Below are 24,607 nucleotides of genomic sequence, written 5' to 3'. Positions count from 1 at the left end.
TCCGCTCAACGATCAGAACCTTCATCGCCGGCCGTTGGTCCGCGCATGCTCAGACGCCTCCGTTTCTCGGCGCTCCGCGGAGCCGCCGCGGGTCACGTGTGTGTGGGGGGCACCGGGCGGCGCCATCTTTGTGGGGGGCAAAAGGCGAGGCCTGGATCTGGAGCGACGAACAGAGCCCGGGGCGTGGAGTGCGGGGCAGGGGGTGCGAGGCGTCCGGGGGTGATATGGATCATTCAGGGAGTGATATGGATCATTCAGGGGGTGATATGGATCATTCGGGGGGTGATATGGATCATTCCGGGGGTGATATCGATCATTCAGGGAGTGATATGGATCATTCCGGGGGTGATATGGATCATTCCGGGGGGTGATATCGATCATTCAGGGGGTGATATCGATCATTCAGGGGGTGATATGGATCATTCCGGGGGTGATATGGATCATTCGGGGGGTGATATGGATCATTCCGGGGGGTGATATCGATCATTCAGGGGTGATATGGATCATTCCGGGGGGTGATATCGATCATTCAGGGGTGATATCGATCATTCCGGGGGTGATATGGATCATTCGGGGGGTGATATCGATCATTCCGGGGGGTGATATCGATCATTCAGGGGGTGATATCGATCATTCAGGGGGTGATATCGATCATTCAGGGGTGATATCGATCATTCAGGGGGTGATATCGATCATTCCGGGGGTGATATGGATCATTCGGGGGGTGATATCGATCATTCAGGGGGTGATATCGATCATTCCGGGGGTGATATGGATCATTCGGGGGGTGATATCGATCATTCCGGGGGGTGATATCGATCATTCAGGGGGTGATATCGATCATTCAGGGGGTGATATCGATCATTCCGGGGGTGATATGGATCATTCAGGGTGTGATATCGATCATTCAGGGGGTGATATCGATCATTCAGGGGGTGATATCGATCATTCAGGGGGTGATATGGATCATTCAGGGGGTGATATCGATCATTCAGGGTGTGATATCGATCATTCAGGGGGTGATATCGATCATTCAGGGGGTGATATCGATCATTCAGGGGGTGATATGGATCATTCAGGGGGTGATATCGATCATTCCGGGGGGTGATATCGATCATTCAGGGGGTGATATCGATCATTCAGGGTGTGATATCGATCATTCAGGGGGTGATATCGATCATTCAGGGGGTGATATCGATCATTCAGGGGGTGATATGGATCATTCAGGGGGTGATATCGATCATTCAGGGGGTGATATCGATCATTCAGGGGGTGATATCGATCATTCAGGGGGTGATATGGATCATTCAGGGGGTGATATCGATCATTCAGGGGGTGATATCGATCATTCAGGGGGTGATATCGATCATTCAGGGGGTGATATCGATCATTCCGGGGGGTGATATCGATCATTCAGGGGGTGATATCGATCATTCAGGGAGTGATATCGATCATTCAGGGGGTGATATCGATCATTCAGGGGGTGATATCGATCATTCGGGGGGTGATATCGATCATTCAGGGGGTGATATCGATCATTCAGGGGGTGATATCGATCATTCAGGGGGTGATATCGGTCTCGCTCCGCTCAACGATCAGAACCTTCATCGCCGGCCGTTGATCCGCGCATGCTCAGACGCCTCCGTTTCTCGGCGCTCCGCGGAGCCTCCGCGGGTCACGTGTGTGTGTGTGTGGGGGGGGCACCGGGCGGCGCCATCTTTGTGAGGGGCAAAAGGCGAGGCCTGGATCTGGAGCAAAGAACAGAGTGCGGGGCAGGGGGGCGAGGCGTCCGGCGACAATTCCCCTTGGTTCCCCCCCCCTCCCCCCTCTAAACAGGTTTCCTGTCAGTCGGTGGTCGCGGACCGCAGCCGGCGCTCCATTGCCGCTGTTGTCCTTGGAGGACCGGCTCTTTGACTGGGAGGACCGACCGCCGCTCTTGCCCATTGGAGGACCGGCCGTCCTTGTCGTTGGAGGACCGTCGCTTTGACTGGGAGGACCGACCGCCGCTCTGGACCGGTGGAGACGACGATGGCGGCGGAGGAGGAGAGAGACGGGGACCGGAGAGTGCGGGTAAAACACCGGGAGAGACCGGGGATCCGGGCCTGAGAATCACAAACACAAAAAAGCACGGAAACAGGCCGTTCGGCCCATCAGGTCCGTGCTGGTCCACACGAGCCTCCTCCCTCCTCCTCCATCTCACCCTATCACCATCTCCTTCTATTCCTCTCTCCCTCATGTGTTTATCGAGCTTCCCCTTAAATCCATCCCCACTATTCACCTCAACTACTCCTTGTGGGAGCGAGTTCCACATTCTCACCACTCTCTGGGTAAAGAAATTTCTCCTGAATTCCCGATTGGATTTATTAGTGACTATCTTATATTTATGGCCCCCCCTGGTTCTGGTCTCCCCCACAAGTGGAAACATCTTCTCTACGTCTACCCTATCGAACCCTTTCATAATCTTAAAGACCTCGATCAGGTCACCCCTCAGTCTTCTCTTTTCTGTTGAAAAGAGCCCCAGTCTGTTCAATCTTTCCTGATCGGTGGAACCTCTCAGTTCTGGTATCATCCTAGAAAATCTTTTTTGCACCTTCTCCAGTGTCTCTATATCCTGTTTATAATATGGAGACCAGAACTGTACACAGTGCTCCCAAGTGTGATATGGAGACCAGAACTGTGCACAGTGCTCCAAGTGTGATATGGAGACCAGAACTGTACACAGTGCTCCCAAGTGTGATATGGAGACCAGAACTGTACACAGTGCTCCAAGTGTGATATGGAGACCAGAACTGTACACAGTGCTCCCAAGTGTGATATGGAGACCAGAACTGTACACAGTGCTCCCAAGTGTGATATGGAGACCAGAACTGTACACAGTGCTCCAAGTGTGATATGGAGACCAGAACTGTACACAGTGCTCCCAAGTGTGATATGGAGACCAGAACTGTTCACAGTGCTCCAAGTGTGATATGGAGACCAGAACTGTACACAGTGCTCCAAGTGTGATATGGAGACCAGAACTGTGCACAGTGCTCCAAGTGTGATATGGAGACCAGAACTGTGCACAGTGCTCCAAGTGTGATATGGAGACCAGAACTGTGCACAGTGCTCCAAGTGTGATATGGAGACCAGAACTGTACACAGTGCTCCCAAGTGTGATATGGAGACCAGAACTGTACACAGTGCTCCAAGTGTGATATGGAGACCAGAACTGTACACAGTGCTCCAAGTGTGATATACAGAACTGTACACAGTGCTCCAAGTGTGATATGGAGACCAGAACTGTACACAGTGCTCCAAGTGTGATATGGAGACCAGAACTGTACACAGTGCTCCAAGTGTGATATGGAGACCAGAACTGTTCACAGTGCTCCAAGTGTGATATGGAGACCAGAACTGTGCACAGTGCTCCAAGTGTGATATGGAGACCAGAACTGTGCACAGTGCTCCAAGTGTGATATGGAGACCAGAACTGTACACAGTACTCCAAGTGTGATATGGAGACCAGAACTGTACACAGTGCTCCAAGTGTGATACAGAGACCAGAACTGTACACAGTGCTCCAAGTGTGATATGGAGACCAGAACTGTACACAGTGCTCCAAGTGTGATATGGAGACCAGAACTGTACACAGTGCTCCAAGTATGATATGGAGACCAGAACTGTACACAGTGCTCCAAGTGTGATATGGAGACCAGAACTGTACACAGTGCTCCCAAGTGTGATATGGAGACCAGAACTGTTCACAGTGCTCCAAGTGTGATATGGAGACCAGAACTGTGCACAGTGCTCCAAGTGTGATATGGAGACCAGAACTGTGCACAGTGCTCCAAGTGTGATATGGAGACCAGAACTGTACACAGTGCTCCCAAGTGTGATATGGAGACCAGAACTGTACACAGTGCTCCAAGTGTGATATGGAGACCAGAACTGTACACAGTGCTCCAAGTGTGATATACAGAACTGTACACAGTGCTCCAAGTGTGATATGGAGACCAGAACTGTACACAGTGCTCCAAGTGTGATATGGAGACCAGAACTGTACACAGTGCTCCAAGTGTGATATGGAGACCAGAACTGTACACAGTGCTCCAAGTGTGATATGGAGACCAGAACTGTACACAGTGCTCCAAGTGTGATATGGAGACCAGAACTGTACACAGTGCTCCTAGTGTGATATGGAGACCAGAACTGTACACAGTGCTCCAAGTGTGATATGGAGACCGGAACTGTACACAGTGCTCCAAGTGTGATATGGAGACCGGAACTGTACACAGTGCTCCAAGTGTGATATGGAGACCAGAACTGTGCACAGTGCTCCAAGTGTGATATGGAGACCAGAACTGTGCACAGTGCTCCAAGTGTGATATGGAGACCAGAACTGTACACAGTGCTCCAAGTGTGATATGGAGACCAGAACTGTGTTCCCGCTGTTTGCATGTTGGGGGTTTTTGTGTGTCCAATGTTCCCGTAGTCTGGAATTCCCTCCCTTAACCCTCTCCGCCTCTCTCTTCTCCCCCCCCCCCCCTTTTAAGACTCTCCTTAAAACCTTCCTCTTTTACTGAGCTTTTGGCCACCTGTCCTGAGACGTGGCTCGGTGTCGAATTTTGTCTGACTCACCCTCCCGCGAAGCGCCTCGGGGTCGAGTTTTTCCCACGTTGAAGGCGCGATATAAACGCACGCCGTCATCGGCCCGTCGCCGGTCACGCGGGGTTTGAATTCCTGCGTCCGTGACCCCCGTGGCGCGGTGGGTGTTCTCTCTCTCTCTCGCCCCCCCGCCCTGTCAAAATACCCACAGCCCTCGTCTTTTCCCCCCAGGAGCTGGTGGACGAGTTGTACGTGTTCCGCGATCACTACTTCGAGTGCCACGGCGTGGAGGAGGCCGGCCGGAAGCAGCGGGACCTGACGGAGCGGATGACCAGGACGCTGAGCGAGATCGCGGCGCTGGAAGGTAAGCCCCCCCCCCCCCCCCCCCCCTTCGACTTCTCGGTGGTGGGGGCTTGGGGGCTCCAGCGGCTGCCCGTGTTGGAGGATGGGTGCTCTTGCTGATAAGTCGTCCCTCAAAATGGTTAGCATTACAATTCGATATTGGCAGATTTGTTAAACGTCTGATAATAACTGGGCGGCGATGCATCCTGTCCGGGCCAGAGTGCAGATGATTGGGTAAATGCTCCCCGTCGGTCACGCCCGGAGTAAGTAACTGGGGATTGATTTCACGTTTCCTGCGGTAAACAGACTCTCGCTGCCCCCTTCTCCCTGCCTCTCTCTCGCTCGGACATTAACCACGCTCTCTCTCTCCGACCCCACAGGCTCTTCCCGCAACAAGGCACAGCTCCTGATGTTGGAGGGCAAGGCCCTGAATGTGGTGGCAGACTACAGCCCAAAGGCGGAGGAGGCGCTGTCCAAGGCTGTCAAGCTGGACCCGGGCCTGGTGGAGGCCTGGAACCAGCTGGGGGAGGTGTACTGGAAGAAAGGTGACATCGCCGCGGCCAAAACCTGCTTCTCCGGAGCGCTCAATCACGTAAGGGACCAGGGACTGCTGAGCGTGTGGCCGGGGTTGCTGTCTCGCCCGGGGCGGGGGCGGGGTGCGTGGGTTACCCACCGGGAGGGGTACTGAGTGTGAACAAGCACAGCAGATCTCACTAGATTACAAAACTTGAATTTATGGCCCCTCTACCCTCTTCTTGTAATGACCCTCGTGACAAAGTGGGTGGAAGATTTGCTTCAGTTGTACAGAGCTCTGGTTTGACCCCATGTGGAGAGACTGCGTCCAGTCCTGGGCACCGCACCTCTGGAAGGATATATTGGCCTTGGAGGGGGTGCAGTGTGGATTCACCAGAATAATACCGGGTATAAAGGGGTTAAGTTACGAGGGACAGGTCGCATAGACTAGGCTTGTATTCCCTCGAGTATAGAAGATTAAGGGGTGATCTAATCGAGGGGTTTAAGATGGCTAAAGGATTTGATAGGGTCGATAGAGAGAAACTCTGGTGGGGGGAGTCCAGAACAAGGGGGCAGAACCTTAAAATTAGAGCCAGGGCCGTTCAGGGGTGATGTCAGGAAACACTTCTTCACACAAAGGGGAGTGGGAATCTGGAACTCTCTCCCCCAAAAGAGCTGGGGAACAACTGGAGCTTTCAAGGCCGAGATTTTTGTCGGGTGAGGGGGTATCAAGGGATGTGGAGCAAAGGAGGGTAAATGGAGTTGAGGTTACAGATCTAACATGGTCTGATTGCATGGCGGAACAGGCTCGAGGGGCTGAATGGCCTCTTCCTGTTCCCATGGCGACAGATCAGAACAGAGGTTTGCCCCCCTCAATGCTGAGGCCATTTGAGGTGAGTTCCCTCGACCCTGATCATAACCCCCTGCCCCAGTCAGGAGAGGAGATGGAGGGAGGGAAGGGAACCAGTGAGTGTAGAACTGAACCCAGTCAGAGTCAGCACCTTCAGGAGAGGGGAACCAGTGAGTGTAGAACTGAACCCAGTCAGAGTCAGCACCTTCAGGGGAGGAGAGAGAGGGGAACCAGTGAGTGTAGAACTGAACCCAGTCAGAGTCAGCACCTTCAGGGGAGGAGAGAGAGGGGAACCAGTGAGTGTAGAACTGAACCCAGTCAGAGTCAGCACCTTCAGGGGAGGAGAGAGAGGGGAACCAGTGAGTGTCGAACTGAACCCAGTCAGAGTCAGCACCTTCAGGGGAGGAGAGAGAGGGGAACCAGTGAGTGTAGAACTGAACCCAGTCAGAGTCAGCACCTTCAGGGGAGGAGAGAGAGAGAGGGGAGCCAGTGAGTGTAGAACTGAACCCAGTCAGAGTCAGCACCTTCAGGGGAGGAGAGAGAGGGGAACCAGTGAGTGTAGAACTGAACCCAGTCAGAGTCAGCACCTTCAGGGGAGGAGAGAGAGAGAGGGGAGCCAGTGAGTGTAGAACTGAACCCAGTCAGAGTCAGCACCTTCAGGGGAGGAGAGAGAGAGAGGGGAACCAGTGAGTGTAGAACTGAACCCAGTCAGAGTCAGTACCTTCAGGGGAGGAGAGAGAGGGGAACCAGTGAGTGTAGAACTGAACCCAGTCAGAGTCAGCACCTTCAGGGGGAGGAGAGAGAGAGAGGGGAGCCAGTGAGTGTAGAACTGAACCCAGTCAGAGTCAGCACCTTCAGGGGGAGGAGAGAGAGGGGAACCAGTGAGTGTAGAACTGAACCCAGTCAGAGTCAGCACCTTCAGGGGGAGGAGAGAGAGGGGAACCAGAGAGTGTAGAACTGAACCCAGTCAGAGTCAGCACCTTCAGGGGGAGGAGAGAGAGGGGAACCAGTGAGTGTAGAACTGAACCCAGTCAGAGTCAGCACCTTCAGGGGGAGGAGAGAGAGAGGGGAACCAGTGAGTGTAGAACTGAACCCAGTCAGAGTCAGCACCTTCAGGGGGAGGAGAGAGAGGGGAACCAGTGAGTGTAGAACTGAACCCAGTCAGAGTCAGCACCTTCAGGGGGAGGAGAGAGAGAGGGGAACCAGTGAGTGTAGAACTGAACCCAGTCAGAGTCAGCACCTTCAGGGGGAGGAGAGAGAGAGGGGAACCAGTGAGTGTAGAACTGAACCCAGTCAGAGTCAGCACCTTCAGGGGGAGGAGAGAGAGAGGGGAACCAGTGAGTGTAGAACTGAACCCAGCCTCCTCTGTCCCCATGTGATGGGTATTGGATATTGTCGCCAGCCCCCAGTTAGTGGGGTCCAGGACTGCTCTTCCTCCCTCCCTCCGTCCGTCTCTCACTCATGCCCTTTCTTCCCCCCCCACCGTGTCTGTCGACAGTGTAAGAACAAGGTGTCTCTGCGGAACCTCTCCATGGTGCTGCGACAGGTCCGTGCGCAGGGCGACGATCACTCCAAGAACGTTTTTGCGAGCGTGGAGCAGGCCAAGCTCGCGGTGCAGATGGACGTCAAGGATGGCACCTCGTGGTGTAAGTTTGGCCCGAGGGGGCGGGGGGGGTGGAGGAGTGCGGAGTCGGGAACGCTTGGGAGAGGGAGCGGCGTGAGTGAGGTGGGTCGTGGTTTCGAGCACACACACACCACCCCAGAGCCTCGAGCCCCATAATCCAGGGACGGTGCTCCCCGGATGCCTGCGCTATTGGAGGTGCGGTCTTTCGGGATGAGACGTTAAACTGAGAGCCCCGTCTGCCCCTCTCAGGTGGGTCGTAAAATCCCTGCGGTCGCAACTGGAAGAAGAGCGGTGGGGGGGGAGTTCTCCCTGGGGCCAATATTTATCCCTCAATCAGACGAACTGGTCGTTTTATCACATTGCTGTTTGTGAGATCTTGCTGTGCGCAAAATGGCTGCCGCGTTTCCTACATTACAACAGCGACTACACTTTAAAAAAAGGTACTTTATTGGCTGTGAAGGGCTTCAGGATGACCTGAGGTTGTGAAAGGCGCTGTGTGTAAAATGGGATTTATCTCTTACAAGGCGTCTGCTTGGAGGCTAAATCGAGCAGTGGTCTTTGTGGTAACTGTACTGAGCCAGGAGGTGATGCAGCCCGGTCTTAAACTCGTGTTGTAACCGGACCGAAGGGGAATGCTAAATCCAAACATCAAATGTTTCACTTCTACACATCGCTGCTTGTACAACACCAACTCCCATTTCTACAGCGGCCTTTAACGTAGTAAAACCTCCCCCCCCAAGGCCCTTCCCAGGAGCGTAAATCAGACGATATTTGACACCGAACCACATAAGGAGATATTAGGACCAAAAGTTCGGTCCAAGAGGTCGGTTTTAAGCAGCGTCTTAAAGGAGGAGAGAGAGGCGGAGAGGTTTAGGGAGGGAATTCCAGAGCTCAGGGCCCCGGGCAGCTGAAGGCACGGCCGCCGATGGTGGAGCGATGGAAATCAGGGGGTATGGGCGAGAGGCAAGAATTGGAGGAGCGCAGAGATCGCGGAGGGTCGTAGGGGCCGGAGGAGGTTACAGAGATAGGGAGGAGGGCGGCGAGGGCCATGGAGGGATTTGAACATGAGGATGAGAATTTTGATTTGGAGGCACAGCCTCCTGTGGCAGTGCTGGAGTAACGCAGTGTGTGTGTCTCTCTCTCTCTCTCTCTCTTCCCCACACCCTCTCTCCCCCCATCCTCCCTCTCTCTCGCTCACAGATATCCTCGGCAACGCTTACCTGTCGCTCTTCTTCGTTACGGGGCAGAGTCCTCGCATCTGCCAGCAGGCACTGAGCGCGTACGCACAGGCAGTAAGTGTCAGTGTGAGTGGGGGGGGGGAAACGGGCTACATTGTACAGGGCACCACGCACCCTGAGGTAAAGGGCAGTCGCTGCCTGGGGAGGGAGGGGGGGGGGCAGGAATCGATATCTGACTGGGATTGGTTAGACCGGCGCCCGACTGGGATTGGATTACGGTGTTTGTGATCTTTTCTGATTCCATGCTCTCTCTCTCTCTCTCTCTCTTTTAGGAGAAGGTGGATTTAGCAGCCCGAAGCAACCCAGACCTGCACCTTAATAGATCTACGGTGAGTCTTCTGCACTCCTGTCTGAGAGCAGCTACTCTCAGACCGGTCCTGGAGTTGGACGCTGCCTTTCGATATGGGTTAAGGATTGATTTTTTTTTGAGAGGGGGGGGGGAAGAAGCAGAAGACAGTCGGAGGTGGAGATTCATGGTACAGTGTGTGTTGTGGAGATTCATGGTACAGTGTGTGTTGCTTGAAAGTGGAGTGCCATTGTACGCCCGCCATTGTACGCCCGCCATTGTACGCCCGCCATTGTACGCCCGCCATTGTACGCCCAGGTAATGTTTTTTTTAGCGATGTTGTTTTGAGGGATAAATATTGGCCCAGGACACCGGGGAGAACTCCCCCTCCCTGCTCTACTAATAGTACCCGTGGGATCTTTTACCCCCTCCCCCCCCCCCCCCCCCACCCGAGAGGGGCAGACGGGGGCCCCTCGGTTTAACGTCTTATTCGAAAGACGGCACCCTCCGCCGTTGCAGCGCGTCTGCCCCTCTCGGGTGGGACGTGAGAGATCCCACGGCCACTACTGGACGAAGAGAAGGGGGAAGTTCTCCCCGGTGTATCCCTCGAACAACGTCACTTTAAAAAAAAAACAGATGATCCGGTCATCTATCGCGTCGCCGTTTGTGGGATCTTGCTGTGCGCAAATTGGCCGCCGTGTTACCCCGCGTTAAGACAGCGACCACACTTCACCGGCTGCGACGCGCCTCGGGGTGGAAGTCGCCGGAGAAACGCGAGTTAGTGTTTTTTTTTGTTTGTTTCCCTTTCCACGTCGAGCGGGATTCCCGGTGAAACTTGCGTCTTTTTTCCCCGAAGCTCTACAAGTACGAAGAGAACTACAGGGAGGCCCTGCTAGGATTCGCCCAGGCCGCGGCCCTGGACCCGGCCCTGCCCGAGCCGCCCCTCCGCGAGCAGCAGCTGCTGAGCTATCTCAGCCGACTCACCGCCCTGGTCCAGCAGAAGGTGAGATCCGCGGCGGGGTGAGGGGGGGGGAGTGGGACCCCCCCCCTTCGACCAGAGTGCGTAACATCGGCCGCTGGGGGTTCCAACCGTAACACAGGGGGGTGGGTGAGGGGTAGGGTCTATCCGACTCTGCTGAAGGATGTCCTCCCAGATACTCGTTCGAGAAGACTTTAATTGCCCTTTGCAGCGGCACGGATTCACCAGGACCAGCCCGGGGCTTAAAGGGTTAATTTACGAGGGCCAGGTTGCGTAGACCGGGCTCGTGTTCCCTCGAGTCTGGAAGATTGAGTGGGGGCGGGGGGTGGGGGGGGTGCCCACAATCTTCAAATGGTCAGTTCCCCGCTGACCCCATGTGTCCAGGGCTGGTATTGGTCAGTTCCCTGCTGACCCCGTGTGTCCAGGGCTGGTATTGGTCAGTTTCCTGCTGACCCCGTGTGTCCAGGGCTGGTATTGGTCAGTTCCCTGCTGACCCCGTGCGTCCAGGGCTGGTATTGGTCAGTTCCCTGCTGACCCCGTGCGTCCAGGGCTGGTATTGGTCAGTTCCCTGCTGACCCCGTGTGTCCAGGGCTGGTATTGGTCAGTTCCCTGCTGACCCCGTGCGTCCAGGGCTGGTATTGGTCAGTTCCCTGCTGACCCCGTGTGTCCAGGGCTGGTATTGGTCAGTTCCCTGCTGACCCCGTGTGTCCAGGGCTGGTATTGGTCAGTTCCCTGCTGACCCCGTGTGTCCAGGGCTGGTATTGGTCAGTTCCCTGCTGACCCCGTGTGTCCAGGGCTGGTATTGGTCAGTTCCCTGCTGACCCCGTGTGTCCAGGGCTGGTATTGGTCAGTTCCCTGCTGACCCCGTGTGTCCAGGGCTGGTATTGGTCAGTTCCCTGCTGACCCCGTATGTCCAGGGCAGGTATTGGTCAGTTCCCTGCTGACCCCGTGTGTCCAGGGCTGGTATTGGTCAGTTTCCTGCTGACCCCGTGTGTCCAGGGCAGGTATTGGTCAGTTCCCTGCTGACCCCGTGTGTCCAGGGCAGGTATTGGTCAGTTCCCTGCTGACCCCGTGTGTCCAGGGCAGGTATTGGTCAGTTCCCTGCTGACCCCGTGTGTCCAGGGCTGGTATTGGTCAGTTCCCTGCTGACCCCGTGCGTCCAGGGCAGGTGTTGGTCAGTTCCCTGCTGACCCCGTGTGTCCAGGGCTGGTATTGGTCAGTTTCCTGCTGACCCCGTGTGTCCAGGGCAGGTATTGGTCAGTTCCCTGCTGACCCCGTGTGTCCAGGGCAGGTATTGGTCAGTTCCCTGCTGACCCCGTGTGTCCAGGGCTGGTATTGGTCAGTTCCCTGCTGACCCCGTGTGTCCAGGGCTGGTATTGGTCAGTTCCCTGCTGACCCCGTGTGTCCAGGGCTGGTATTGGTCAGTTCCCTGCTGACCCCGTGTGTCCAGGGCTGGTATTGGTCAGTTCCCTGCTGACCCCGTGTGTCCAGGGCAGGTATTGGTCAATTCCCTGCTGACCCCGTGTGTCCAGGGCTGGTATTGGTCAGTTCCCTGCTGACCCCGTGTGTCCAGGGCTGGTATTGGTCAGTTCCCTGCTGACCCTGTATGTCCAGGGCTGGTATTGGTCAGTTCCCTGCTGACCCCGTGTGTCCAGGGCAGGTATTGGTCAGTTTCCTGCTGCCCCCTTGTGTCCAGGGCAGGTATTGGTCAGTTCCCTGCTGACCCCCTGTGTCCAGGGAAGGTATTGGTCAGTTCCCTGCTGACCCCGTGTGTCCAGGGCAGGTATTGGTCAGTTCCCTGCTGACCCCGTGTGTCCAGGGCAGGTATTGGTCAGTTTCCTGCTGCCCCCTTGTGTCCAGGGCAGGTATTGGTCAGTTCCCTGCTGACTCCCTGTGTCCAGGGCAGGTATTGGTCAGTTCCCTGCTGACCCCGTGTGTCCAGGGCTGGTATTGGTCAGTTTCCTGCTGACCCCGTGTGTCCAGGGCAGGTATTGGTCAGTTCCCTGCTGACCCCGTGTGTCCAGGGCTGGTATTGGTCAGTTCCCTGCTGACCCCGTGTGTCCAGGACTGGTATTGGTCAGTTCCCTGCTGACCCCGTGTGTCCAGGGCTGGTATTGGTCAGTTCCCTGCTGACCCCGTGTGTCCAGGGCTGGTATTGGTCAGTTCCCTGCTGACCCCGTGTGTCCAGGGCTGGTATTGGTCAGTTCCCTGCTGACCCCGTGTGTCCAGGGCTGGTATTGGTCAGTTCCCTGCTGACCCCGTGTGTCCAGGGCTGGTATTGGTCAGTTCCCTGCTGACCCCGTGTGTCCAGGACTGGTATTGGTCAGTTCCCTGCTGACCCTGTATGTCCAGGGCTGGTATTGGTCAGTTCCCTGCTGACCCCGTGTGTCCAGGGCTGGTATTGGTCAGTTCCCTGCTGACCCCGTGTGTCCAGGGCAGGTATTGGTCAGTTCCCTGCTGACCCCGTGTGTCCAGGGCTGGTATTGGTCAGTTCCCTGCTGACCCCGTGTGTCCAGGGCTGGAATTGGTCAGTTCCCTGCTGACCCCGTGTGTCCAGGGCTGGTATTGGTCAGTTCCCTGCTGACTCCCTGTGTCCAGGGCAGGTATTGGTAAGTTCCCTGCTGACCCCATGTGTCCAGGACAGGTATTGGTCAGTTCTGATATTTTACTGGTTCTATCTGCAGGGTAAGCTAAAGGCAAAGAAACTCCACAATCTGATGGCAAGTCTCCAGAACAAAGACCTGAGCATGTACAAGGGCCGGACGTACACCACCGCCAGTGGACAGAACATCTCCTTGGACCTCAAGCCACTGAGCACCTTACTCCCGGGAGCAAACACGGGGACTGTAGTGCTCGGGAAGGTGGTGTTTAGCCTGACCGATGAGGAGAAAGTCCCGTTGTAAGTAACCGAGACTGAAAGGGAGTTGGTGTTATTGGGACCCCCGGTTAGCGGGCCTTATGCACCCCACGAGTGTCGTCTAATACCGTCAGTATTGCATCTGTATCTCTGTTTGATGAAAAGAACTTGCATTTCGACAGCGTCTTTGACGACCTCAGGACGTCCCCAAGCGATTTACAGCCAAATGAAGTACTTTTTGAAGTGTAGTCACTGTTGTAATGTAGGAAACGCGGCAACCAATTTGCGCACAGCAAGATCCCACAAAGCAGTGAGATAAACGACAAGTTAATCTGTTTTTAGTGATGTTGGTTGAGGGATAAATGTTGGCCTCGGGACACCGGTGAGAACTCCCCAGCTCTTCTTCCAATAGTTACATAGAGTTACATCGAATTTACAGCACAGAAATAGGCCATTTGGCCCATCAGGTCCATGCCGGTGTTTATGCTCCACACGAGCCTCCTCCCTCCCTACTTCATCTCACCCTATCAGCATCTCCTTCTATTCCTTTCTCCCTCGTGTTTATCGAGCTTCCCCTTAAATCCATCTACATGATTCGCCTCAACTACTCCTTGTGGGAGCGAGTTCCACATTCTCACCACTCTCTGGGTAAAGAAGTTTCTCCTGAATTCCCGATTGGATTTATTAGTGACTATCTTATATTTATGGCCCCTGGTTCTGGTCTCCCCCACAAGTGGAAATATCTTCTCGACGTCTACCCTATCAAACCCTTTCATAATCTTAAAGACCTCGATCAGGTCACCCCTCAGTCTTCTCTTTTCTAGAGAAAAGAGTCTGAGCCCGTTCAGACTTTCCTGATCGGTGGAACCTCTCAGTTCTGGTATCATCTGAGTGAATCTTTTTTGCACCCTCACTAGTGCCTCTATATCCTTTTTATAATATGGAGACCAGAACTGTTCACAGTGCTCCAAGTGTGATATGGAGACCAGAACTGTTCACAGTGCTCCAAGTGCGGTCTAACCAAGGTTCTATACAAGTTTAACATAACTTCTCTGCTTTTCAATTCTATCCCTCTAGAAATGAACCCCAGTGCTTGATTTGCCTTTTTTATGACCTTATTAACCTGCGTCATTACTTTTAGGATTTGTGTATCTGTACCCCCAGATCCCTCTGCTCCTCTACCCCATTTAGACTCTTACTATCCAAGCAGTATGTGGCCCCCTTATTATTCCGACCAAAATGTACCACCTCACACTGATCGATATTGAAATTCATTTCCCAATTAGACGCCCATTCTGCAGTTTATTAATCTTGTATTTTCTCACAGTCCTCCTCGGTATTAACTACACCCCCCAATATGGTGCCGTCCGCAAACTTTGAAATTGTACTTCTGATTCCCGAGTCCAAATTGTTTATGTAAATGGTGAAGAACAGTGGTCCCAGCACCGATCCCTGGGGAACACCACTTCCCGTCTTTTGCCAGTCTGAGTAATTACCTTTAACCCCTACTCTATGTTTTCTGTTTTGTAGCCAGCTTGCTGTCCAATCCGCTACCTGTCCCCTGACTCCACATGCTCTGACTTTAGCCATAAGTCTGTGCGGTACCTTATCGAAGGCCGTTTGAAAATCCAAATATATTACATCTACTGCATTGCCCTTGTCGACCCTCTCTGTTACCTCTTCAAAGAATTCAATAAGCTTGGCCAATCGTGACCTTCCCTTTTGAAATCCGTGCTGTCTATTCTTTATTATATTTTCGGTTTCTAGATGTTTTTCTATTACATCTTTGAGTAAAGATTCCCTTATCTTTCCTACCACCGATCTTAAGCTAATTGGTATGCAGTTCTCTGGACTGGTTCTATCTCCGTTTTTAAATATAGCAATAACATTAGCTGTCCGCCAGTCCTCTGGCACTATTCCCTTTTCTAATTAATTTTTATATATATGTAATAGTGCCTCTGCTATCTCTTCCCTAACTTTTAATATTCGCGGATGTAATCCATCTGGAACAGGGGTCTTATCCTCCCTTAGTGTGATTATTTTATCAATTATCTTCTCACCTCCCCCCCCCGCCTTGAGATAAATGATAAATTAAACACTTTGCTTTAATTCCTCGGGCTCTGTCGCTGCTCATCCTGTGCTGACGACCTCACTTTGAGCTTTTCCCCCTGCTGCTCTGGTTCTCCCGACAGGCTCTGCTGCTGCCGGCTCTCGCACGCTGTTTAAATAGTGCCTGTGGGGGCTTTCACCTCCACCCGAGAGGGACAGACGAGGCCTGGGTTTAACGTCTCATCCCGAAAGACGGCACCTCCGGCAGTGCAGCTGCACCGGGGGAGCGTCGGCCCTGGATTATGGGGCTCGAGTCTCTGGAGTGGGTCGTGACCCCACAAGCCTTCTGACTCGGAGGCGAGAGCACTGGCCACTGACTCATGGCTCACGGCTAACCGGTACCTCAGACCAGGGTTAGCTTGGCTCACTGGGTAATACTCTCGCCTCTGAGTCAGAAGGTCATGGGTTCGAGCCCCACACACACTCCAGAGACTCCCCTGAGCCAGTAACTGAGGGAGCACCGCCCTGTCGGAGGGTCAGTGCTGAGGGAGCGCCGCCCTGTCGGAGGGTCGGTGCTGAGGGAGCGCCGCCCTGTCGGAGGGTCGGTGCTGAGGGAGCGCCGCCCTGTCGGAGGGTCGGTGCTGAGGGAGCGCCGCCCTGTCGGAGGGTCGGTGCTGAGGGAGCGCCGCCCTGTCGGAGGGTCGGTGTTGAGGGAGCGCCGCCCTGTCGGAGGGTCGGTGCTGAGGGAGCGCCGCCCTGTCGGAGGGTCGGTGCTGAGGGAGCGCCGCACTGTCGGAGGGTCGGTGCTGAGGGAGCGCCGCCCTGTGGGAGGGTCAGTGCTGAGGGAGCGCCGCCCTGTCGGAGGGTCAGTGCTGAGGGAGCGCCGCCCTGTCGGAGGGGTCAGTGCTGAGGGAGCGCCGCCCTGTCGGAGGGGTCAGTGCTGAGGGAGCGCCGCACTGTCGGAGGGTCGGTACTGAGGGAGTGTCGGAGGGTCGGTGCTGAGGGAGCGCCGCAGTGTCGGAGAGTCAGTACTGAGGGAGTGTCGGAGGGTCGGTGCTGAGGGAGCGCCGCAGTGTCGGAGGGTCGGTGCTGAGGGAGCGCCGCACTGTCGGAGGGTCAGTGCTGAGGGAGCGCCGCACTGTCGGAGGGTCAGTGCTGAGGGAGCGCCGCACTGTCGGAGGGTCAGTACTGAGGGAGCGCCGCACTGTCGGAGGGTCGGTACTGAGGGAGCGCCGCACTGTCGGAGGGTCAGTACTGAGGGAGTGTCGGAGGGTCGGTGCTGAGGGAGCGCCGCAGTGTCGGAGAGTCGGTACTGAGGGAGTGTCGGAGGGTCGGTGCTGAGGGAGCGCCGCAGTGTCGGAGGGTCGGTGCTGAGGGAGCGCCGCACTGTCGGAGGGTCAGTGCTGAGGGAGCGCCGCACTGTCGGAGGGTCAGTACTGAGGGAGCGCCGCACTGTCTTTCGGGATGTGACGTTAAACCGAGGCCCCATCTGCCCCTCTCAGGTGGATGTAAAAGATCCCACGGCCACTGTTGGAAGAAGAGCAGGGAGGAGTTCTCCCCAGTGTCCTGGGGCCAATATTTAATCCTTCAACCAACATCACTGGAAAAAAAAAGCTTACCTGGTCGATTACTGTTTGTGGGAGCTTGCTGTGCGCAAATTGGTTGCCATGATTCCCTACATTATGTCGGTGACCACACTTCAAAAGTTCTTCATTGGCTGTAAAACGCTTCGGGATGTCCTGAGGTCGTGAGAGGTGCTATATAAATGCAGGTTCGTTTATTTCAAGTATTGGTAGGTTGGAAGGCTCGTCCTCGCTTGAAAGACCGAACAGGCTGGGGCTCTTTTTTCTCGAGAAAAGAGAAGGCTGAGGGGTGACCTGATCGAGGTCTTTACAATTATGAAAGGGTTTGATAGGGTAGACGTGGAGAAGATGTTTCCACTTGTGGGGGAGACCAGAACCAGGGGGCCATCAATATAAGATAGTCACTAATAAATCAAATTGGGAATTCAGGAGAAACTTCTTTACCCAGAGAGTGGTGAGAATGTGGAACTCGCTCCCACAAGGAGTAGTTGAGGTGAATAGTGTGGATGGATTTAAGGGGAAGCTCGATAAACACATGAGGAAGAAAGGAATAGAAGGAGATGCTGATCGGGTGAGATGAAGTAGGGAGGGAGGAGGCTCGTGTGGAGCATAAACACCAGCACGGACCTGTTGGGCCGAATGGCCTGTTTCTGTGCTGTGCATTCTGTGTAACGGTGTGCCCGGGGGAGTTGTCGCTGACCGAATGCCTCTTCTACCTGTCAGTACCTTTGGCCTGGTGGACGCGGAGGGAACTTGCTTGCCGGTGATGGTTTACAACATCGTGGAGAGCTGGGGGATGCTGATTGGAGACTCGGTGGCCATTCCCGAACCTCTGCTTAAAGAGCACAGCGTCGAGCAGAAAGGCAAGGTGAGTGGTCGCAGGGGTATCATACTGCTGTTACTGGGAGTAACCCTGTCCCGGAGACACTGCCGTTTACTGTCCCTCCCTGTTACTGGGAGTAATCCTGTCCCAGAGACACTGCCGTTTACTGTCCTCCCTATTACTGGGAGTAATCCTGTCCCGGAGACACTGCCGTTTACTGTCCCTCCCTGTTACTGGGAGTAACCCTGTCCCGGACACACTGCCGTTTACTGTCCTCCCTATTACTGGGAGTAATCCTGTCCCGGAGACACTGCCGTTTACTGTCCCTCCCTGTTACTGGGAGTAATCCTGTCCCAGAGACACTGCCGTTTACTGTCCTCCCTATTGCTGGGAGTAATCCTGTCCCGGAGACACTGCCGTTTACTGTCCCTCCCTGTTACTGGGAGTAATCCTGTCCCAGAGACACTGCCGTTTACTGTCCCTCCCTGTTACTGGGAGTAATCCTGTCCCGGAGACACTGCCGTTTACTGTCCCTCCCTGTTAATGGGAGTAATCCTGTCCCGGAGACACTGCCGTTTACTGTCCCTCCCTGTTAATGGGAGTAATCCTGTCCCAGAGACACTGCCGTTTACTGACCCCTCCTGTTACTGGGAGTAACCCTGTCCCAGAGACACTGCCGTTTACTGTCCCTCCCTGTTACTGGGAGTAATCCTGTCCCGGAGACACTGCCGTTTACTGTCCCTCCCTGTTACTGGGAGTAATCCTGTCCCAGAGACACTGCCGTTTACTGACCCCTCCTGTTACTGGGAGTAACCCTGTCCCGGAGACACTGCCGTTTACTGTCCCTCCCTGTTACTGGGAGTAATCCTGTCCCGGAGACACTGCCGTTTACTGTCCCTCCCTGTTAATGGGAGTAATCCTGTCCCGGAGACACTGCCGTTTACTGTCCCTCCCTGTTACTGGGAGTAATCCTGTCCCAGAGACACTGCCGTTTACTGTCCCTCCCTGTTACTGGGAGTAACCCTGTCCCAGAGACACTGCCGTTTACTGTCCCTCCCTGTTACTGGGAGTAACCCTGTCCCAGAGACACTGCCGTTTACTGTCCCTCCCTGTTACTGGGAGTAATCCTGTCCCAGAGACACTGCCGTTTACTGACCCCTCATGTTACTGGGAGTAACCCTGTCCCAGAGACACTGCCGTTTACTGTCCCTCCCTGTTACTGGGAGTAATCCTGTCCCGGAGACACTGCCGTTTGCTGTCCCTCCCTGTTAATGGGAGTAATCCTGTCCCAGAGACACTGCCGTTTACTGTCCCTCCCTGTTACTGGGAGTAATCCTGTCCCAGAGACACTGCCGTTTACTGACCCCTCCTGTTACTGGGAGTAACCCTGTCCCAGAGACACTGCCGTTTACTGTCCCTCCCTGTTACTGGGAGTAATCCTGTCCCGGAGACACTGCCGTTTGCTGTCCCTCCCTGTTAATGGGAGTAATCCTGTCCCGGAGACACTGCCGTTTACTGTCCCTCCCTGTTAATGGGAGTAATCCTGTCCCGGAGACACTGCCGTTTACTGTCCCTCCCTGTTACTGGGAGTAATCCTGTCCCAGAGACACTGCCGTTTACTGTCCTCCCTATTACTGGGAGTAATCCTGTCCCAGAGACACTGCCGTTTACTGTCCCACCCTGTTAATGGGAGTAATTCTGTCCCGGAGACGCTGCCGTTTACTGACCCCTCCTGTTACTGGGAGTAACCCTGTCCCAGAGACACTGCCGTTTACTGTCTCCCCACCCCGCCACCACCCCCCCCCTGCCCCCTGGTTACTGGGAGTAACCCTATCCCGGAGACACTGCTGTTTACTGTCCTCCCTGTTACTGGGAGTAATTCTGTCCCGGAGACACTGCCGTTTACTGACCCCTCCTGTTACTGGGAGTAACCCTGTCCCAGAGACACTGCCGTTTACTGCCCCCCCCCCCCCCTGTTACTGGGAGTAATCCTGTCCCAGAGACACTGCCGATTACTGTCCCTCCCTGTTACTGGGAGTAATCCTGTCCTGGAGACACTGCCGTTTACTGTCCCCCGTTACTGGGAGTAATCCTGTCCTGGAGACACTGCCGTTTACTGTCCCTCCCTATTACTGGGAGTAATCCTGTCCCGGAGACACTGCCGTTTACTGTCCCCGTTACTGGGAGTAATCTTGTCCCAGAGACGCTGCCATTTATTGTCTTCCCCCCCCCCCCCGTTACTGGGAGTAATCCTGTCCCAGAGACACTGCCGTTTACTGTCCCTCCCCATTACTGGGAGTAACCCTGTCCCGGAGACACTGCCGTTTACTGTCCCCCTGTTACTGGGAGTAATCCTGTCCCGGAGACACTGCCATTTACTGTCCCTCCCTGTTACTGGGAGTAATCCTGTCCCAGAGACACTGCCGTTTACTGTCCCTCCCTGTTACTGGGAGTAATCCTGCCCCAGAGACACTGCCGTTTACTGTCCCTCCCTGTTAATGGGAGTAATCCTGCCCCAGAGACACTGCCGTTTACTGTCCCCTCTGTTACTGGGAGTAATCCAGTCCTGGAGACACTGCTGTTTACTGTCTTTTCTTCCCCCCCCCCCCCCCCCCCCCGTTACTGGGAGTAACCTTGCTCCGTTTTATTCTCCCCACAGAGCTTCTCGTTCAGCAGTATCCGGGTCGAGACTCCGCTGGTCCTGGTGGTGAATGGGAAGAAGCAGAGTGTGAACAGCCAGGCCGCTGCCATTGTGGCCTACAAACCGCAGACTGAGTGAAGGGCAGCGGCAGTCTAGCCACATCTCACACCCACTGACCCCCCCCCCTCCCCCCCTCTCCTCGAGCTCACCCTGGTCCGTCCCATCGAGTGCCGTCAGCTGGCGTTCGTGGCTGGAGCAGGTCATGAGGGGACGTGTGGATTTAAAGTATTCGATTCGGGGCTTGTATTCAGCAGTTGGACCACTGAAATGAGCTGCACTCAGTAAACGGCATCTATCCATCGGTGGGACAAACGTGTCCACTGCAGTGGACCCCTGTGTTTGACCCTGTGAGAGAAACGAGGGCTGCAGCAGAGACATTGTGACACAGGACTGCGCAGAGCATTGGGTTTTAAATTTAAATGTGTGGGGAGCCTCCTGCAGATATCGACAGATCCCCGGGAGCCTCCCGCGGATATCGACAGATCCCCGGGAAACCTCCTGCAGATATCGACAGATCCCCGGGAACCTACCGCGGATATCGATAGATCCCCGGGGAACCTCCCGCGGATATCGACAGATCCCCGGGGAACCTCCCGCGGATATCGACAGATCCCCCGGGGAACCTCCCGCGGATATCGACAGATCCCCGGGGAACCTCCCGCGGATATCGACAGATCCCCGGGAACCTCCCGCGGATATCGACAGATCCCCGGGGAACCTCCCGCGGATATCGACAGATCCCCGGGAACCTCCCGCGGATATCGACAGATCCCCGGGAACCTCCCGCGGATATCGACAGATCCCCGGGAACCTCCCGCGGATATCGACAGATCCCCGGGAACCTCCCGCGGATATCGACAGAACCCCGGGAACCTCCCGCGGATATCGACAGATCCCCGGGGAACCTCCCGCGGATATCGACAGATCCCCGGGAGCCTCCTGCGGATATCGACAGATCCCCGGGAAACCTCCCGCGGATATCGACAGATCCCCAGTGATGTTTCGCATCTCCGATCTCCGCACTCTCGCGCCCCCGATCCCCTCGTCCGCTCTCTCGCGCCCACCGATCCCCTCCGGTCTCCTCTTCCTCTCTCTCGCGCCCCCGATCCCCTCCGGCCTCCTCTTCCCCTCTCTCGCGCCCCCGATCCCCTCCGGTCTCCTCTTCCCCTCTCTCGCGCCCCCGATCCCCTCCGGCCTCCTCTTCCTCTCTCTCGCGCCCCCGATCCCCTCCGGCCTCCTCTTCCCCTCTCTCGCGCCCCCGATCCCCTCCGGCCTCCTCTTCCCATCTCTCGCGCCCCCGATCCCCTCCGGCCTCCTCTTCCCCTCTCTCGCGCCCCCGATCCCCTCCGGCCTCCTCTTCCCATCTCTCGCGCCCCCGATCCCCTCCGGCCTCCTCTTCCTCTCTCTCGCGCCTCCCGATCCCCTCCGGCCTCCTCTTCCTCTCTCTCGCGCCTCCCGATCCCCTCCGGCCTCCTCTTCCCATCTCTCGCGCCCCCGATCCCCTCCGGCCTCCTCTTCCCATCTCTCGCGCCCCCGATCCCCTCCGGCCTCCTCTTCCTCTCTCTCGCGCCTCCCGATCCCCTCCGGCCTCCTCTTCCCATCTCTCGCGCCCCCGATCCCCTCCGGTCTCCTCTTCCTCTCTCTCGCGCCCCCCGATCCCCTCCGGTCGCCTCTTCCTCCTCCTCCCCTCTCTCTCGTGCCCCTGATCTCCTCCTCCTCCTCCTCCTCCCCCTCCCTCTCGCGCCCCCCTCACTGTCTCAAAGCTCTTCCATCCATTCCCTGTCATACTCTCACCTCGTATATTAGTTTGTGCTATATTCTATTACTAGCTCGGTGCAGGCTGGGGATTGAATCCAGGACCCTTTTAGAAACATAGATGCATCGAAAATAGGAGCAGGAGTAGGCCATTCGGCCCTACGAGCCCGCTCCGCCATTCAATATGATCATGGCTGATCCTCCATCTCAATACCATATTCCCGCTCTCTCCACATACCCCTTGATGCCTTTTGTGTCTAGAAATCTATCCAGCTCCTTCTTAAATATATTCAGTGACTTGGCCTCCACAGCCTTCTGTGGTAGAGAATTCCACAGGTTCACCACCCTCTGAGTGAAGAAATTTCTCCTCATCTCGGTCCTAAATGTCCCACCCCGTATCCTGAGACTGTGACCCCCTCGTTCTGGACACCCCCAGCCAGGGGAAACATCCTCCCTGCATCCAGTCTGTCTAGCCCTGTCAGAATTTTATATGTTTCAATGAGATCCCCTCTTATTCTTCTAAACCCTAGTGAGTACAGGCCGAGTCGACCCAATCTCTCCTCATAAGACAGTCCTGCCGTCCCAGGAATCAGTCTGGTGAACCTTCGCTGCACTCCCTCTATGGCAAGTATATCCTTTCTTAGGTAAGGAGACCAAAACTGCATACAATACTCCAGGACCCCGCACAACAAGATTATTAATTAACCCCTTCTCATTGCACAGTAGCCAATCTAGGATAGCCTGTTCCCTAGTTGGCTCCTCTACGAACTGGTCTAAAAAAACCATCTCGTACACACTCCAGGAATTCATCCTCCGCAGTATTATTGCTAATTTGGTTTGGCCGGTCTATATGTAGATTAAAGTCACCCCTGATTACTGTAGTTCCCTTGTTACATGCATCTCTAATTTCCTGTTTGATGCCGTCCCCTACATTACCACTACTGTTTGGAGGCCTATAGCCAACTCCCACCAGTGTTTTCTGCCCCTTGGTGCTTCTTAACTCCACCCAGACTGATTCTACATCTTGATTTTCTGAGCCAACATCCTCTCTCACTATTGCTCTGATTTCATCCTTTACTAACAACGCCACCCCACCTCCTTTTCCTTTTTGCCTGTCCTTCCTAAATATCGAATGCCCTTGGATATTCAGCTCCCAGCCTTGGTCACCCTGCAGCCATGTCTCTGTAATCGCAATTATATCGTATCCGTTTACATCTATTTGCGCTGTTAATATGTCTACCTTATCACGAAGCTTCGTGCATTCAGAGACAGTGCCTTTAGATTTGTCTTTTTAACATTTTTAGACATCTTAACATTTTTTTATACTATGGCCCTATTTGTCTTATTACCATTTTTTTTCTTACCTGGACCCTATTTGTTAGTGCGCTCTCGACCCTTCCTGACACAATCTGGTTATCCTTACCCCAATCACTTTCCTGCACTGCTTCCTTGTCTTTTCTCTTTAGCATTCTAGATTTCTCTCCTCCTCCCCACCCCTTATTTAGTTTAAAGCCCTATCTACCGCCCTAGTTATTCGATTCGCTGGAACTCTGTGGTCCCAGCACGGTTCGGGTGCGGTCCGTCCCAGCGGAACAGCGCTCTCTCTTTTCCCCCCCCCCAGCGCTGGTCGCCAATGCCCCCCCCCCCCCCCCCCACGAATCGAAACCCACTTCTCCCACACCGATCTTTGAGCCAAGCGTTCATCTCCCTGATCCTACTGACCCTATGCCTATTTGCTCGTGGCTCAGGTAATAATCCGGAGATTATTACCTTTTGTGGTTCTGCTTTTTTTTTTAAATTCAATCCCGAGCTGCTCATACTGCACTGGGCACTGCCTTCGCCCAGTAAGCCATCTGGGGATTGAGTGAGAGTTTCCCTTTGGTTCCTTTTGTACCATTGTTTTGCTGCTGCACCTGTTTGAGACAGCGTTCGCACGGTTAGCGATACAATCACCCGGAGTTCAGAGTGTATATTTTTCATTTCTTTTTATATTTCTTGTTGGTTACCTTCAGAACTGTACATTTTTTTTTTTGTAACTTATTGGCCGGCCAGTTTATTTGGGTTACCTTGGAACTGGGCTATTTTTTTAAAAAATGAATTGTTTGTAGAACGATGTTGAACGGTAATAAAAGCAGATGAAAGTGATTCCTGCCTTTTAAAAAGGGAGAGAGAACCAGTCCAGGGAACTACAGGCCAATCAGCTTAACGTCGGCGGGAGGAAAGATGGAATCCTCACTCTTGACCAATCTTATTGAATTCTTTGAAAAAGGAACAGAGAGGGTCGACAAGGGTAATGTAGTAGATGTAATTTATTTGGATTTTTCAAACGGCCTTCGATAAGTTACCGCACAGACTCATGACTAAGGTCAGAGCATGTGGAGTCAGGGGACAGGTAGCGGATTGGACAGCAAGCTAGCTAC

The 24,607-nt window shown here is 54.6% G+C and overlaps 1 protein-coding gene across 3 annotated transcripts; it reads left to right on the top strand.

Moving 5' to 3' along the window:
* Positions 1-1,824: 1,824 nt before the first annotated feature.
* Positions 1,825-24,332, top strand: ttc5 (tetratricopeptide repeat domain 5). 3 transcript variants are annotated; one of them, XM_067977016.1, is made up of 10 exons: positions 1,825-2,070; positions 4,819-4,951; positions 5,310-5,521; positions 7,791-7,938; positions 9,117-9,208; positions 9,427-9,483; positions 10,297-10,443; positions 13,104-13,318; positions 17,632-17,776; positions 20,391-24,332. In XM_067977016.1, the coding sequence occupies exons 1-10, from the start codon at positions 2,029-2,031 to the stop codon at positions 20,508-20,510; spliced, it is 1,311 nt and encodes a 436-aa protein (XP_067833117.1). In that variant the 5' UTR covers positions 1,825-2,028; the 3' UTR covers positions 20,511-24,332. The 3 variants fall into 3 exon arrangements, with proteins under 3 accessions (XP_067833117.1, XP_067833119.1, XP_067833118.1); XM_067977017.1 differs by lacking the exon at positions 1,825-2,070 and adding an exon at positions 2,073-2,154; XM_067977018.1 differs by lacking the exon at positions 10,297-10,443.
* Positions 24,333-24,607: the final 275 nt, after the last annotated feature.

This window comes from Heptranchias perlo, unplaced genomic scaffold (genome assembly GCF_035084215.1).
Source record: "Heptranchias perlo isolate sHepPer1 unplaced genomic scaffold, sHepPer1.hap1 HAP1_SCAFFOLD_1200, whole genome shotgun sequence".
In the NCBI taxonomy this organism is placed as follows: domain Eukaryota; kingdom Metazoa; phylum Chordata; class Chondrichthyes; order Hexanchiformes; family Hexanchidae; genus Heptranchias; species Heptranchias perlo.
Note: the sequence above shows the minus strand (reverse complement) of the source record. Positions and strands in the feature narration are given on the sequence as shown.

What these genes read in the sequence shown, in the direction of transcription:
- ttc5 (XM_067977016.1), top strand. Translation starts at nt 2,029, where the DNA reads ATGGCGGCGGAGGAGGAGAGAGACGGGGACCGGAGAGTGCGG. An exon ending in TCTCCGGAGCGCTCAATCAC is followed by an intron (nt 5,522 to 7,790) that starts GTAAGGGACCAG and finishes GTCTGTCGACAG; the next exon opens with TGTAAGAACAAGGTGTCTCT. An exon ending in CAAGGATGGCACCTCGTGGT is followed by an intron (nt 7,939 to 9,116) that starts GTAAGTTTGGCC and finishes TCTCGCTCACAG; the next exon opens with ATATCCTCGGCAACGCTTAC.